We start from the raw sequence: 15,512 nt of genomic DNA on the forward strand, positions 1-15,512 counted from the left end.
TGTGTGTGTGTGTGTGGAGGCTTTTCATTGCCTGTGATCAGAGGAGACATCACAGTAGCAGGATCGGGCGAGGCCGCCGGTGACATCCCATCAGCCACCTGGGCGGCCTCGGACTGCGAACCACTCAGAAATAATAATAATAATAATAATAATAATAATAATAATAATATTACCTTGAATTTAGTTAGTTCCTACAAAAATATTCAAGAACTTTTTACAGAAAAACAAGACAGGTTGTGTCTTCAGCTTCTATTCTCTTGGTGAGGGTTCTGGTTGCGTCTTCAGGCCTCTTGTCTTTTGTCACACCAACCACCAGTGAACGGCGATAAGATGAAGTTTGTGGTTTTGTCACTTCCACAGGAAGAACAGAGGTGGCAGTGACAGTGTGTCAGCAGGGTGAAACACACACACACACACACACACACACACAAACACGCACGTGTGGCGACACCAGAGTGTGAACGACGGCAGGGTGAAACTGAAAGCGCCGCCGGGCTGCATGGGTTGTGGAGGTTTGTTCAGCGGAGGAGGTGGAGAGGGCCTTGATCTCGCTTGGTTTCAGAATGAATCGGAGCCGGCGGTTGGCCGCTGCGACAGGATGTAGCTCCTGCACAGGAAGTGACCGCCCCGCTGTGTGTCTGTCCACGTTCGTCGCCGCCGCCTGATCGGGTCCGTCTTCTCCTTGCAGGCTCCCCTCCCTGCTCCCCCGCCATCCCGCAGCCGTGCACGATGGGATCCTTCCGCCGGCCGAGGCCTCGCTTCATGAGCTCCCCGGTTCTGTCGGACCTGGCCCGCTTCCACGCCAGCTCGCCTGCTCTGCAGCTCTCCAACACCAGCGTGTGGAACAGGTGAGATGCCGTGCGATGACCCCTAGTGGACAGAGTCAACCCTCTGTTGATTACACTGACCCCTAGTGGACAGAGTCAATCATCTGATGGTGGTTGCACTGACCCCTAGTGGACAGAGTGTTCTGGGGGGGGGGGGGGGGGGGGGGGTTGCTGGTTGGAAATGGAAAACGTCCCGGCGCATTTTTTCGTTGACCGGGGGAGTGTGTGTGTGTGTGTTTTGGAGGGGGGGGGGGGCATGCTATCGCTATCACGCTATGTTGACGTATCGGCAAAGTTACGTGCCGGCAAAGTTTCGTTGGGGGGGTGAGGGGGTTTGATATATGACTGGCTTTACATGGGCCGGACAGAGACACGCAGCGGGCCGGATGTGGCCCGCGGGCCGTAGTTTGCCCATGCCTGAGCTAGACTCAACCTTCAGCTGGTGGTTGCAATGACCCATAGTGGCCTAACTCTGGAGGAGTCGTCACCCTGCACGGTTAGCCCAGTTAGCCCTCTGTTTACAGCCTCCCTCTGACACCAACGTTGTGTTGGACCTGACCCACAGTTGTGGATTGTGGATTTTTTTTTTTCAAGGGACCTTTGAGTCAGCGGGTCATTTATACTGTTAAGAATGTGTGTTAAGAATCAGTGGAAAGTAGATTTGAGCTAATGCAGTCAGGTGACTTTGACCTTCTGACCTCCGTCTGACTCTTTTACTGTACACACCACAGATATTATCCCCAGGTGTTTAGAACACACTGGATATATAAGTGTGTGTGTGTGTGTGTGTGTGTGTGTGTGTGTGTGTGTGTGTGTGTGTGTGTGTGTGTGTGTGTGTGTGTGTGTTATGGGTCCAAACATGGGCTCTAGATGCAGGACAAAGTGCTAGCTTGCGTTTTCCAAGCCCTCCACTTTAGAACTGGTTGTGTACTCACTCACCTCTGACTGCTGTCGACTCAAACTGGGACTTGTGCGTCTCTTCTGTAATTAGTGTCATGAATCCTGTGGATTCTCGGCTGTAGCACCTCTGAATCTCAGTGCACATTTAAATGCAGCGATCATAATGCCCATGGTCTCCCTTTGCTCAAGAAAAAAAGTGCTGCGGCGTCTCCCTATGCTCCGCCCCTCCCTCCTGGCTGATGCCACGCGTTCCTTCCTGCTGAGTGGTTCGGGCCTGCGGCAGGAAGAGCCCCCCGGTTTCCTCCAGAAGGGCCTGCAGGATGTTTTGGCAGGAAGTGGAGGTGGTAGCCGGGCCACTTCCTGTCAACTGGCCGGATTACATGACGAGGATGTCTGACTTTCTGGCCGACTGACTTACTGGCCGACTGACTGACTGACTGACTGAAGGTCCAGGAGAAACTTCTCATCATCAGCATTAAACCTGCAACGTTGCACCGACACAAAGCCCAGACCAGTAAACTCACGGCGAGTCTTTTACCGAACCGACTCCTTTGAGTCCGAGTCACAGTTCAGTGACCCTTCCCAGCGTCTTTTTTTTTTTTATAGCACATTGACCTTTGACCTGTGTGTGTTTGCGTGTGTTTGCCTCTCCAGCGTCCAGTCGGCTGTGATCAAGGTGTTCCAGGGGGGGGCGCTGCAGTCCAATGAGCTGTACACGCTCAACGAGAGCATCAGGTGACGGCGACCTTCGACTTTCTAGCCAGTCACGGCGCAGCGGAAGCGACCATCTGTCTCTGCGTTTTTTTCCACTCATCGCAGTTCCTCCCCGTGCCTGCAGGTGGCTCCTGAAAACAGAGATGGGCTCCTTCATCGCCGACTACTTCCAGGTGCGTTCTTCCTCGTTTCCTCCTGCGACCTCGCTGGAGGTTTCACTTGGGAGGGACCAGTCGAGAAGGTGGAGACGCTCCTGGACACGTTTAAACTCCGCCCACCAACGATGTTGGGCGGAGTTTAATCACAGCATGTACGGAGCCACGGCCGTCACGAGGTTGGACAAGCCCTCAAGCGACTCGTGGTTCACTTCGCTGTTCCACACTTCCAGAACTCAGACACTCCGCCAGAACATTAGTTAGCAGCTAAGCTAAACTCATTTGGTGTGAAGTTTATCCGGCCGCATTCACGTTTTGTACCCAAGTAAAAGTGCGGATACTTATGTATATAAAAGAAATACTGTTGTTAAAGCAAAAGTACTGATTCAACCCCTTTGCTCAACTAAAAATAAGAAAGTTCTCAAATTTACTTAAATAAAAAAGTTATAAAAATGTTTATTGCCGTTAATGAAACTACATTGGTTGATTATTATGCAAACTATATACAGTATAATGATATGATATATATAAAATGAAATCAAAGGGCGTGATAGAACTGGACTTGTCAGATGGTTGAGCCTTGTATGTGTGTCTTGTAGAACCAGCTGCTGACTCCAGGTCTGTCTGAAGTCCTGGACCAGGTCCTGCTTCACTCCGGTGAGTTGCTTCAGTAACATCACCTCCAGTTTGAGGAGGAGACGTGTGCGCTTTGGTTTTTCCCACGTCAGGATCGGGAAGGTCTGGTCACCTGTGCCGATGTTGAGTCACAGCAGCATGAAAAGTGCTGCACACAGGCTTGTTAGCCCTCTGTTTAGAGCCTCCTGCTGAAACCGTTGCTTTCCATGACCTTTGCGGACCTTTTCGTATCAGTGCCCTTTGTGACATCACACAAGCCTGACAACCAGAAAGGTGCTTTATCTTGTCTGTATAATGTCTTATTAGCGTCTCTCAGGTGTTTAGCCTGTAGCTCGAGTGCGGCTAGCCTGTTGTCGTGGACGCTGCATGCATTACTTCGACTGCATAGGGATGAGATGCGTGTTGCGTCAGTGTAGCTTGACTGGCTCGCAGAGACGCGTCGAATGAGTTGATTCTCTCGACTGTCTTCTTACTCATCCCATCTATGGCAGAGAGGATAGCTGCACTTTCCAGTGTGGGCCTAGCACCTAGCCGTTAGCTCAGTTGGCAGGTCGCCCTCAGAAGATTCCAAAGTTTCTTCCTCTGGAATGTTTGTCACTTGCTTCTTTGGTGGCATCTTATGCTTTTTACGTGCCATGTGCGTTCCTAAACACGTCTAGTCTGCCATGCACACTCTAGCGCCCCACCACCCGACCAGAACGGTGCTGCAGGACCTTTAAGTCTGTTTCATCCTGTAGTTTCACGCTGCTAAACGGCGCCCCCTCCCACCAGGTGACGAGCAGCTCGCCGCCCTCGCCGTCGTGTGGGAGCGATTCTTCACCGAGGTTCTGCCCACCCTGCAGGCCATCTTCTACCCTGTCCAGGTAGACACACACACACACACACACACACACACACACACACACACACACACACACACACCAGGAGTGATACATTATGAGTTACTAGAAAACTCCACTTGAGCGCCCCCTGGCTTTAACCTTGATTTTTAAACTTCTAGTAATTTATCTATAAATAAATATAAATCTTATAAATGTCCCAGAACTACCACCGAGCAGTACAACCTGTGTGTGTGTGTGTGTGTGTGTCTGTGTGTGTGTGTGTGTGTGTGTGTGTGTGTGTGTGTGTGTGTGTGTGTGTGTGTGTGTGTGTGTTCCCTAGAGTAAGTTTGCAGTTTGCTGATTCAAATCCTTAAATCACCTTTGCCTGTTTAAGAGGTCAGAGGATTAACCTGCTCAACTCCGGACTGCTGAGGTTCACCTCGCTGCCTGTGTGTGTGTGTGTGTGTGTGTGTGTGTGTGTGTGTGTGTGTGTGTGTGTGTGTGTGTGTGTGTGTGTGTGTGTGTGTGCACGTCAGGGTCAGGAACTCTCTGTGAGGCAGATGGCTCTGTTGGCCTTCAGGGACATGGTGCTGTTGAAGCTCCACCTGCAGGACAGCCTGGGAAGTGCAGCCTCCGTTCCGCCGGCCGTCACCCAGATGCTGCTGGTGCTGCAGGTGAGCAGCTCTGATTCCTGCCTGGCTGCCTGACAGTCCAGAGCAGCTCTGATGCCGCCTCTTTGGATTTAATATCTTTCTCTGAATATTGAATGTTTTATTGAAGGTATTTTTCTCTGTGTGTAAATATTTATTGCTCATGTTTTTGGTTGGTCTGTCATTACAGTTGCTGTTATGTCACTGTCATAGGCTCAGTTTCAGAGCTTCTATTCCTCATATAAAGTAGAAAATATTGAACCTTGATGTGGCGTCGATTCACCAGAATCAGAACTTATATACCCTATACTACTTATAATGTAGTGTATTTTATTTCAGAACAATAAAAGAATAGGGAAACTGCGTAACTCTTTTTGTGTGTCTGGAGGTTTCAGTGTCTGATTAGTGAAGTAAATAAAGTTGCTAATTTCACAATGAGAGCCAACTCAATGAAGCTCAAGTGTCCAATGTCGCGTCTCCGTCCCAGGGCGTCCATGAGGCCGGCGGTCCCAGTTTGGAGTATTACCACTTGGAGCGTCTGGTGGAGCTGGTGGTGTCTCCATACCTGGGCAACGTCCTGCACAACAGAGGCCAGCTGCAGTCAGGTGAGCTGCCCATCACTTTGAATGTACCTGCTGTAAAAAAAAAAAAAGACTTTTCACCGCTTCAGAGTTTCTCTTTGGGCGCCACTCTTTGTGCTGTCTTGACCCTCCTCCGTCTGAGGAGTCCAGCTGTCCGTCAGTCTTGCACTTGGAATCGTGCAACTGGTTCCTCACGCCGTAAACCTTGTAATCCTGCTCTCCTGCAACATTGTGCAGGCAGCGTCTAATCCTTACCCTGATCCCTGCTGGGACTCCAGAACTGTCCAGCAGCCAGGAGGCCAGGACACCCACTAAACAGTGCTGGACTGTTGCATCGTACTAGGTTAAGCCTCAATAACCAGCTGGAAACACACACACACACACACACACACACACACACACACACACACTGCCGCTCTTAGCTAATTGTCCCTGGGGATTAATGGGAGTGTTTTCCGATTCTGATGCGTCATCTCATATTTGTGGGTTACCAGTGATCTCCACAAGAGGGCAGTGTGGAGACAACCGTGCTTGGTGTCACCGACAAGACCGTGGGCTGGAAACGTTCATCTTCACATCGTCACATCATCAAGCTTATATGGAGTTCATAGCAAGCAAACTATTGCGTGCTGAGAGCTCAGTCTTTTCTTCTTGAAGAAAATTGAGGAAATTAAGAAGGTCTTAGCTTATCCTTAAAATTGCTAACGTTACCGTACAGTTCAATTGTAACATTTCTCGGTGGAAGCTGCCACCGGCCGGAAGCACCAACCAACACACCAACGAGCTGTTTCACCGTCGGCATTTGTCGTCTCTGTGGCACGACTGTGGGTAAAAACTCTCGCTGTCTTTAAAAAGTTTTGGCTTGCTGACTGATGTCCTGCCTCCACGCCCAGAGTCCCGCCTCCTGAGGTCGTCGGGGGGCTCGCCGGGTGACGACTCCCAGCCGGAAATCACCGTCACGCAGCACCACAGCTCGTCCGACTCGTCGTCTCTGGCTCCGCTGGTGGAGCAGGAGGGCGAGGCCTACCTGGAGAAGGCCGGCGGTGTGCGGCGCCACACGGTGGCCAACGTGCACTCGGACGTGCGTCTGCTCTCGGCCTCCGGCAAGATGCGCACTGGGAGAGAGAAGGACGAAGCGGGGGTGAGATTCTTGAGCCCGAGGCCGTTTTCCAGCCAACCGGACGTGGCGGAGTCTCCGAGGGGCGGAGTTATCTGCTAGCCCCCGTGGACCCGTTGTGACAGGAGAAAATAAGGGTCAAAGACAGGAAGTGACACGGGACATGCAAGAAGAAACCACATGGTAGATAAAAATGACACAAGGAAATGGTGTACGAATGAACATCATCGACAATAAACAGGAAGTAGTTATCTATGGGCAGGAAGTACGCCCTCTGCTGTGGGGAGACTGTTGCTGTGTCTCAATTCAGGGTCTGCATCCTTGAAGTACGCATTTTGAACGGAAGTTGCGTCATAGCACTGCTCGAAGGCTTGTCCCAATTCCCAAGGGTGCTTAGGACGCTCGAAATGCGTACTTGGAATGCGCCCTCGTTTTAGCCGATTTCCAAGGCTGCACCGCTACTATCCTTCGCGTACTTATGTATCCCATGATGCTTTGCGTGCTGCTGCAAAGCATCGTGAGATCGTGGGCAGTCAGCTGAAATTAGCGGCATGTTCTGGCAAAGACACAACGTATAAATTTAAGTCTTGAAGTTTCACATAAAGTATCCAGTTTTTAACGTAGGATTTTACTTATTTGATCATCCAACGGCATCGTTAGATGGCGAACCAATGGTTAGCTTGATACTATGAAATCGTCACTTCCGGGGTTGGCCAGCAGGAGGGAACGGCGGTGACGAAACGAGGAAATACGCCAAAGGCTAGACCGTCCCGGGTGGTTACCGGGGAGGCGGGGTTTGGTCCGTCCTTCTAGGCTGGATCCTCGAAGAACGCTTCCTTCAGACGGAGGACACTCGGTCTGAAGGGTGCAGACCCTGAATTGAGACACAGCCTGTGTCGTGTGAGCTATGTTTGTTTTGTTGGATGGATGCGTGTAGCCGATGCTTCTTACTTTGTTTCCACAAGTATTCTGTTTTAGAACTGTTAATGAAGGTTAACTGTGATTTAAATTCTCATTCCAAAGTAAGTGCAGCCTCATTTCCAAGCCACTGATTGACATGTAAGTGGAGGGATCAGACCTCTAGCTTTACCCTCGGAAGGTTCTTTATTTCACAGCGCCTGGGCCCAACCTCTGAGCCTCGCTGGTGTGAGATAAAAATAGGGTCCGCAGTACAATTTGAAACTGGCAGGGATGACTGTTCTCTGGTTGTCTCATTCATGACACAAGGAGAAAGAGTTCAAAAGTTTGGGTTGTCTGAACTTAGGATAAACATTAGGGTTGGGATTCAGACTTTGGTTAGGGTTGGAGTTTAAGGGTTAGGATTAGTTTTAGAGTTGGGGTTAGTTAGGATTATAGTTAGTGTTAGGGTTGGGGCTGGGGTTATAATTGTCTTAGGTTTGGCGTTGTTGGTAGGTTTTTTTTCCGATTACCAGATATATTAATTTTGTTCTCTTTTCCTTTTTTTGCGTACTAAAGCATAATAGAGCAGTCGTTCTTGCGATTTTCGGGATGATCTGAGTGGATGACTTTTTTGACTAAATTTTTGGACATGTTGGGATTTTGCATTCAGTTGCTCTTTGTCACGCTAAACTCTTCTAGAACAGTCTTCCCTGCGAGTTTCGGACTGATATGAGACTTTACATTTTTTGGCCGTTGAAAAAATAAAAACAAAGCACAGCGTAGACAATGACTTTTTTCCAGATTTTTGGGCGTGTTGGGATCTTGCGCGCTATCATCTAGTTTCATACTAAACTAACCCGATACCGAGCAGTGAGTCACAGGCTGATCTGGAACTTTTAATCTTTTAAACCTAACCCACCCACCCCAAAGAAACAACAGTTACACTGGCTGTTTCTGCTGTGTGGGTGGGGTTGTGCCTGTGTGTGTTTAGGAGGAGGTGGCGAGTTTTAATGAATTGTTGCATTTCTGTTGAATGTTTTTTATTTTTTGTCAAGCAGTTTGTCTTGCAATTTTTGTATAAAAGGTGCTATATAAATAAGATTTTATTTCACTCGACAGCGTACAGTATGAATTTCTTTCTCGATTTTCGGACACGTTGACATTTTGTGTTCAATCACTCTTTTTCACAACAACCTATCATAGAACACAGCCTCCCTTGCGTCTGCTATTTAATTTTTTTGGCTTTTCGGAGTAACAGGATGACTTTTTTCCAAATTGGTACATACCAAAATGCCAAATTGCATGCTAAACTATCATAGAAAAGTCATCCCAGTGCTTTTCCAGCCGATCGGGGACTTTTAATTTTTTGGCCCCTGAAAAACAATGACAGTGTGTAGCATGACTTTTTTTCTCCTTTTTTCATTCTTGGTCATGTCAGCATCAAATAAATGCAGATCAAACACTCACAATTTCTATCATTTATTTAGAAAACAAAAACACACTGAATAAAAAACATACTGAACACTGCCACCTTCCAACAGGACACTGGCACGTTCGTATCCGTGATTTAGGACATCATGAACTTCACTCACTCGTTGAAGGTGGCTCAACTTATTTTTAGTTGATGTAGGCTGGTTGTGGAGCAGCAGGCATAGCCGTAACACATGGCAACCAGAAGGTGGAGCTGCAGAGGGATTTGCAAACCCCACTGTTCAACATCAGCACCAAAAAAAAAAATTCTCTTTTCGTCACTTCTTTATTTGTTCGTCACATCTTTAATATTTCACTTTGTGGCACAAACAATCCTAGTGAAAGAGTGCAGTGTGTGTATGTGGCACTTTTTTGCAGCTGTTGCGGTTGTGTAGCGAAACACATGTTGTGTTGTCCCAAATAAACTAAGACTAACAAATGACAGGCTGGAGGAATCCAGTTACCTGAGAAAACAACCTTCTCCGTTTTATCCAGACAGAAAAAAAAATAAAAAATTGTTGTAAAGAGGAAAAAAAACACTCCGGTGATTTTACAGTTTCGTTTTGTTTTTTTTTTTACTAAAGAGACGAAAAAGAAAGTGAAATGCTAAACGTGCTTGCAGAACCAAAAGGGAAGGAGCCAACTACAACCGTGTCCAATCGGAGACCAGCGTTCGGGCGCGTTCGCTGCTGCTCTTCAACCAGATCCACCTGCAGCCGAGGCTTATGGGTACTGTAGTCCACCAGTCTGTCGGCGGGTCCTCTAGTGCGCCGCGTGGCTCCTCCCTCTTCCAGTCACACACTACTTGGCACGTCCTCTCGCAAGGTCAAAGGTCACTAGATTGTTCTTGCTGACTTGTGTGACGTCGCTACTGTAACGGGGGTCGGCCTCGTCCCACAACGCCACCGCCCCCTAGAGGGGAGTCTATGGAAGTGCAGGTTCCTGCCTGTGTCTGCCACTGGCCCCGCCCTCAGTGTCAGGTTCCCGTCCTCTGATTGGCCAGCCAACATGGCATCTCTCCACACCTGAAACACAGCCGTGAGGAGAAATCCCACATTTTCATTCCGTGCTGTCACATTGTTGTTGTTTTCTGATTCAGTGTCTCCGTCTAGAATATTTGTGTGAGTTTGTTGTTAACTAAGACACAGTGGCGGGAGAGTTCCAGCCAGGTAAACAAACACACACACACACACACACACACACACACACACACACACACACACACACACACACACACACACACACACACACAGTGCACCTCTCTCTGAGGGTCGGCTGGCTGCTCAGGAAGCTCAGCTGCTGCTCCAGACGACAGACTCTGAAGGCCAGGTAGCAGGAGGACAGGACCAGCAGGAAGACGCTGACAGACAGACAGAGAGGCAGGAAGCCTTGTCAGTAGGAAAAAAAACTTCAACACACAGTCAGTCATCAACCACTGGTGGGACTGGCAGCTTCCATCAGTTTGTGACTGGAGATGGCAATTCTAGTCCATGACCAGCAGGTGGCAGCAGGGAACCCAAACTGAGGCCATCACCACCATCACCGTACCCCAAGACCGAACGTAAACTGAATGCAAAATATTTTGACTGTCCTCCAGGCAGGATGATCATAGTAACTATGACCACGAAAGAAAAAAAATATTATATTTCAACAGTTGTGTTTCCCTCCCACTGTCCTAATATTTATTTACTTATTTACATTTTGCAATTGAATATTTAGTTTTTTTGTGTTTTAGCAAATATTTGTATTTTTGTATGACCACCTGCACACCAGCTTCTTACAAAAGTTGAGTTAAAAAGAATACAATGCACGAGGTCATGCTGCCTGCAGCGAGTGTTTGCACTTCCTGTTGTTTTTTTCTCTCCAAATTAAAAGCTCCAAGACAGCCAGAGTCCATTAAAAATAAAAATAAAATAAAAAAATCCTATGACACAAATGATTGTTTCAGCCTGACGGAGCATAACTGGACCAATCAATGTCCCTAGCGTAGAAGTGGGTGGGGCTTAGCTGTGCCTGAGCCTCACAGGAGGATGAAGAGTTTCAGCAGCTGGTACTCGGTGTGACCCAGGTCAGGCACCGCTTCTGTCAGGAGGATCTTCTCTGGCTCCAAACTGCTGTCTACACACACACACACACACACACACACACACACACACACACACACACACACACACACACTGTAAGCCTTGTGGACGTCTGTAGGAACTGCTGGTGTGTTGTTGACAGGCAGGTCCACCTACCGGTGAGGGTGTGTGAACTGAAGGGCGTGTGTGAGCTGAAGGGCGTGTCTGCATCGAGGCTGGGGGTGGAGTCTCCCAGCAGGTCCGGAAGGGATGAGGAGACGGCGGGAAGCGACGGCTTCCTCCTCCACTTCAACACCTCCGGGAACTCGTCCTGTCGGGACAGCAGACCCTGTCTGAGCGCCGCTGGAACTGATTTGGAACTGTTTGCAAAATTCACTTTCTTTTAGTTTCTTTCTGCGTGCAGCTAAGTAACAGTACAATCAAAGAACACGTCAAAGAGATTGTGGCAATGCCTTAGTTGGCCACCAGGAGGCAGCGCACTTTTTGTGGTTGGCACACGTGTGTTACCATGGAGAGAGAGCTGCCCGGCTCCTCCAGGTACTGCTTCACACTCAGACTCTTCCCGTTCACCTGCAAACAGTCAGACAGGGGGCGCCGTCAAGAGCAGGAAGTTACCAGCCCACCACTTCCTGTCTGAGATCTGAGGCGCATGCCTCGGCCTCCCACCTGCAGGTGAGTGCAGATCCTCCTCAGGACGTCGTAGACGCTGTCTCTGGACAGCAGCGACACGAAGACGTACTGCAGGCAGACAGACAGACAGACAGACAGACAGTGAGGTAGACAGATAGACAGACATGCTGGGAGAGAGAGAGGCCAAGAGGAAGTGTTTGCACCACCTTCTGGCCGGTGTCCATGGTGATGGCCAGGCCGTTGGGCACCAACCCGGCCGTCTTGTGTTTCTTCACCAGCCGCACCGACACCACAGGTATACACACCTGGACGACACGAACGCTGGTGAGCGTCGCGGCAAAAAACACCTTCATTTTTTTTTTTTTTTTTTTGAACCACACACGACAATTTCATTCTCATGACAAAACACAAACAAACAGTGAGTGGATCAGATGTTAGTGGGTGGAATCTGCTGTCTCCAAACGGAGCTTTTGTCTGTCAAATCCAAAGTGGGCTAATCAGATTTCTTTACAAGCCACTGCTAACGGCACTTTACAGTGCGATCATTAATGGATCATAAGAACTGGATATCAGACTGGCAATATGGTCACTTGAGGTACTGCAGCCAAAAAACCCATGTGGCCCAAAACGTATTCTTCCACGATAGACCACAATACAAAAATAAAGGCCTGTAAAATGGCTGAAAGAACAACCTTTGACCTGAAACACTGTTCATAATAAATCTTTATATTGTAGATTTTTAAGTCATGGACTTTTAGTCTTTCAAATTTTTTTTTTATAAAAGCCAGAAAATCGCCAGAAAAGAGTTTTATATTCCCAGTGTGTCTCGGCTCGTTCTGATTGGCTGATGCTTCCTTATGCATCATGTTAGTTACAGAGGCATGATGGGAAGTAACACTACTGCTACATGCTACATGTGGCTGCATAATATGGAAGTAACCCAGCCTCCCAAAACTTTTTTGGCGGATCTATTGACAAACTAGATGTAGATTCCGCTGCACAATCACACCCTAAATGTAGCTCCACCCCCCAAGGATGCTGATTGGTTGAATCAGATTGGAGCTCAGAGAATTGGGGCTCGAAGTCCCAATAATCCAGCTCCAGGTTATTGGCTCAGTAGGGAATTGTGAAAAACAAAACAAAACATAAAAAAGAGGAAGTGTTGGTGATCTTGGAGGAAAACAGAGGCGAAGAGAATGGCAGTCGGTCAGCTGGTCCGCTCACTTTGATGTCTTTGCCGAACAGGTTGGCGTAGAAACACAACCAGTTCCTGGAGATGTAGAGTCGCCCCTGCAGCAGGATGTCCCGCAGCAACGCACAGGAATACACTGCAGAAGAAGAGACAGGGTGGAAGTGAAGGGGGGGGATACGTCCCGATGTTGGTTTTTAAGGGGATGGTGTAGATAAGCAGCTCGGGGTGGAGCCCCCTGCTGGTCACCTTTCATCAGGATCTCCTCTTTAGGGACGGTCTGGAAGAGTTTGTGGTACTGGGAGTTGTACTTGCTGACAGTCTGCGGAGGAGCAGAGAATTGTTGTTGTTGCTGTTTTGATCATGTGACATCGTGTCAGAGGAGTGACACAGCTTTAAACCAGTGTCACTGCAGGAACTACTACAAAAACCACTGCTAATGTAGGAACTACTGACGTAACCACTGCTGGATGTAATGCCTGTGGGGGACCCACTGCAGGAAACACAGCTGAACCCAAAAAGAGGCGAATGAAAGTTTTTTTTAAATTTCAATTTCGATTTTGCAAGTGTGTGATAATAAGTTATTCATTGTATAGTATTATGCTTTTACGGTTCCATAGTCAGGTTGAAGAAAAACTTGTTTGGGGTCCATATAAAAAGGTTCACTGTTATATCTGAAGGACTTTTTTTTTTCAATAAACATCAATGTTGGCCCAAGACTTTGTCCAACTTTCGCATTTTGGCCCCACTGTGTGTTTGAGTTTGACACCCCTGCGCAATAGGAACCACTAAAGGAAACACTGCAGGAACCACTGTGACAGCAGGCACAACAGCCACTGGAAGAACTACAGCCACTGCAGGAACCACTGCTGGATCCAATGCAGAAACTCCTACAGGAACCAATGCAAGAACCACTGCCACTGCAGTAACTGCTGCCACTGGAGGAACCACTGCAGGACAGTGCAGTCGTAATAGGATAAGTGGCATCGGTAAATACGTATCATGTAAACTTCCATTTGAAGGACCTTTTAAGTAAACAGCTGGTCAAAGTTCAGGAGTCCAAACATCAGAACCACAACCAAAATGTTCCACCTTGTACCAAAAACCAGACCAGTGGATTGTTGTCCTCTGCAAACAGGCATATTGTGTTTCCATTGTGGTTTATTTTTGTCAAGATGTGGGTCAGACGTTGTGTCATCTTGGGAGAGAGAGAGAGAGAGCACGGCGCTCTAGGTGACACAAGGTCGGAGACGTCCTGCCTTCCTGTTCCCGTCTGACTCCACAAAGAGGCTTCTTGGTCAAAGCAGCAGAGACGCAAAAGATCTGCACCATCTCCCCTATCTGATCAAGGTTCCAGTGAACCTCAACCAAACTCCAGGTTCCTCAAAGGATCAGGTTGCTGGAGGAATCTGGTTTCCACTGAAACAAGGTCAGGCGTGCATGTGTGTGTGTGTCTGTGTGTGTGTGTGTGTGTGTGTGTGTGTGTGTGTGTGTGTGTGGTGCTGGACTCACCGAACCTCTGTAGCACTTCTTCACGTCCTCGTAGGACAGGTCGTCGATCAGCTGCAGCCTGCGGGACGTCACATGACACCAGAGTGAAATCGTGGACGTTTAGCAGGCGTCGCTGCAATCGCTGCAGCATATCATTCCAAAAATAAGACACTTGAGAGAAGTGGATGGTGGCCTGGTGGTGACAGGACAAACAAGCAACGCATGACTTCATTTTTAAAAAACGTGTTTGTAGTCCAATGACCTCCTGGACAGGAGACGTCTGAAGATGCCACAACGCCCTCCACTGGCTTTGCAACGACCGACTGAGCCTAACTGGTTGTCCAAAGTTTGGAACTGAATTCGCAGCTTGACACGGTGGGTTTGTTCTGGACGAAACCGCCGCCATGGTGGCAGTGGCGCCCTCCGCAGTCAGAGGCATGCAAAGCGCAGGGAAATGAGATCCCACTTCCTCCCTGCCAGTCCCGCCCACTTCCCCTCTGTGAAATTCTCCTTCACACATTGTTTTTTAACAAGTTCGCCAAACTTTTCAGGCAATGGCCATAAGTATTGAGATGTTTTTTTATTTGTATATATATATCTATATCTATATCTATATCTATATATATATATATATATATATATATATATATATATGTACACACATATATGCAAACATACAAATAGAAAAAACATCTGAATATACATACACACACACAGCTATATTTTATCGGCACCAGACAGGATTCTGGCCAGTATCTCCCCTGTAAAAAGCAGCATAATAAACCCTCTGTTTACAGCCTCCTGCTAAAACCAAGGCTATGTTGGAGCCCCCACATTCGGTCAGGGGACACGGTCGAGGCGCCAGACCCCACCCCCCCAGGGCGGAGCCAACAGTCAACAGGGGGTGTGGTCACTACCTGTCGTAACCCAACGACAAAGCCGCAGACGTCCCCCGGACGTTTTGTAAACACGTTGTTTAGCTTCCTGATTTTGATGTTTGACTTCCTGTTAGCTCACCTGCTGAGTGTCGGCAGCCTGGTGTGCAACATCAAGCAGCTTCATAAGCTTCTTTAACAAATACGATGGGTGTTCTGACCACCCATTTCAGCAACACACAACACACAGCTAAAGTTGAAGATCGAACTTCCACCGGGACTGAGTCATTCATTCATTTCAGAATTGGAGAAAGTAGAGAAGACAGCTAGCTAGCTTTGTTCAAGCTAGCTAGCTCCTCCACTTACCTGCACAGGTGTTCCTGTTGATCCTCCTGCTGCCAACTGAAGATGAAATTCCAAATTCGACGACAGCGCGAAAAGTTTGACAAATATAATTTTTTTTTTGTTTAGT

General features: G+C 48.2%; 2 protein-coding genes across 9 annotated transcripts in view; one reads left to right on the forward strand and one right to left on the reverse strand.

Moving 5' to 3' along the window:
• The first annotated feature begins 479 nt into the window (after nucleotides 1-479).
• On the forward strand, nucleotides 480-8,449 carry prr5l (proline rich 5 like). The gene is made up of 8 exons (XM_076028736.1): nucleotides 480-848; nucleotides 2,382-2,462; nucleotides 2,566-2,614; nucleotides 3,196-3,253; nucleotides 4,004-4,095; nucleotides 4,590-4,727; nucleotides 5,191-5,308; nucleotides 6,178-8,449. The coding sequence occupies exons 1-8, from the start codon at nucleotides 730-732 to the stop codon at nucleotides 6,501-6,503; spliced, it is 981 nt and encodes a 326-aa protein (XP_075884851.1). The 5' UTR covers nucleotides 480-729; the 3' UTR covers nucleotides 6,504-8,449.
• A 318-nt stretch (nucleotides 8,450-8,767) lies between these two features.
• The window catches only part of gramd2ab (GRAM domain containing 2Ab), a 12,520-nt gene continuing 5,775 nt past the window's right edge, over nucleotides 8,768-15,512 (reverse strand). For 2 of the 8 annotated variants that reach the window (XM_076028727.1, XM_076028730.1), the window contains exons 3-12: nucleotides 14,187-14,244; nucleotides 12,924-12,996; nucleotides 12,710-12,813; nucleotides 11,692-11,806; nucleotides 11,522-11,593; nucleotides 11,321-11,425; nucleotides 11,012-11,197; nucleotides 10,796-10,889; nucleotides 10,030-10,131; nucleotides 8,768-9,796 (exon numbers count right to left, since the gene is read on the reverse strand). In XM_076028727.1, the coding sequence (XP_075884842.1) occupies nucleotides 9,748-9,796; nucleotides 10,030-10,131; nucleotides 10,796-10,889; nucleotides 11,012-11,197; nucleotides 11,321-11,425; nucleotides 11,522-11,593; nucleotides 11,692-11,806; nucleotides 12,710-12,813; nucleotides 12,924-12,996; nucleotides 14,187-14,244 (958 nt within the window). In that variant the 3' untranslated portion in view covers nucleotides 8,768-9,747. Of the gene's footprint in view, nucleotides 9,797-10,029; nucleotides 10,132-10,795; nucleotides 10,890-11,011; nucleotides 11,198-11,320; nucleotides 11,426-11,521; nucleotides 11,594-11,691; nucleotides 11,807-12,709; nucleotides 12,814-12,923; nucleotides 13,108-13,747; nucleotides 14,140-14,186; nucleotides 14,245-14,427; nucleotides 14,692-15,512 lie in introns of those variants that run through there. The other 6 variants (XM_076028731.1, XM_076028729.1, XM_076028728.1 and 3 more) reach the window with 6 other exon arrangements.

This window comes from Nelusetta ayraudi, unplaced genomic scaffold (assembly GCF_046127955.1).
Source record: "Nelusetta ayraudi isolate G7.1 ecotype Tasmania unplaced genomic scaffold, CSIRO-AGI_Nayr_v1 ptg000026l, whole genome shotgun sequence".
Classification (NCBI taxonomy): Eukaryota; Metazoa; Chordata; class Actinopteri; order Tetraodontiformes; family Monacanthidae; genus Nelusetta; species Nelusetta ayraudi.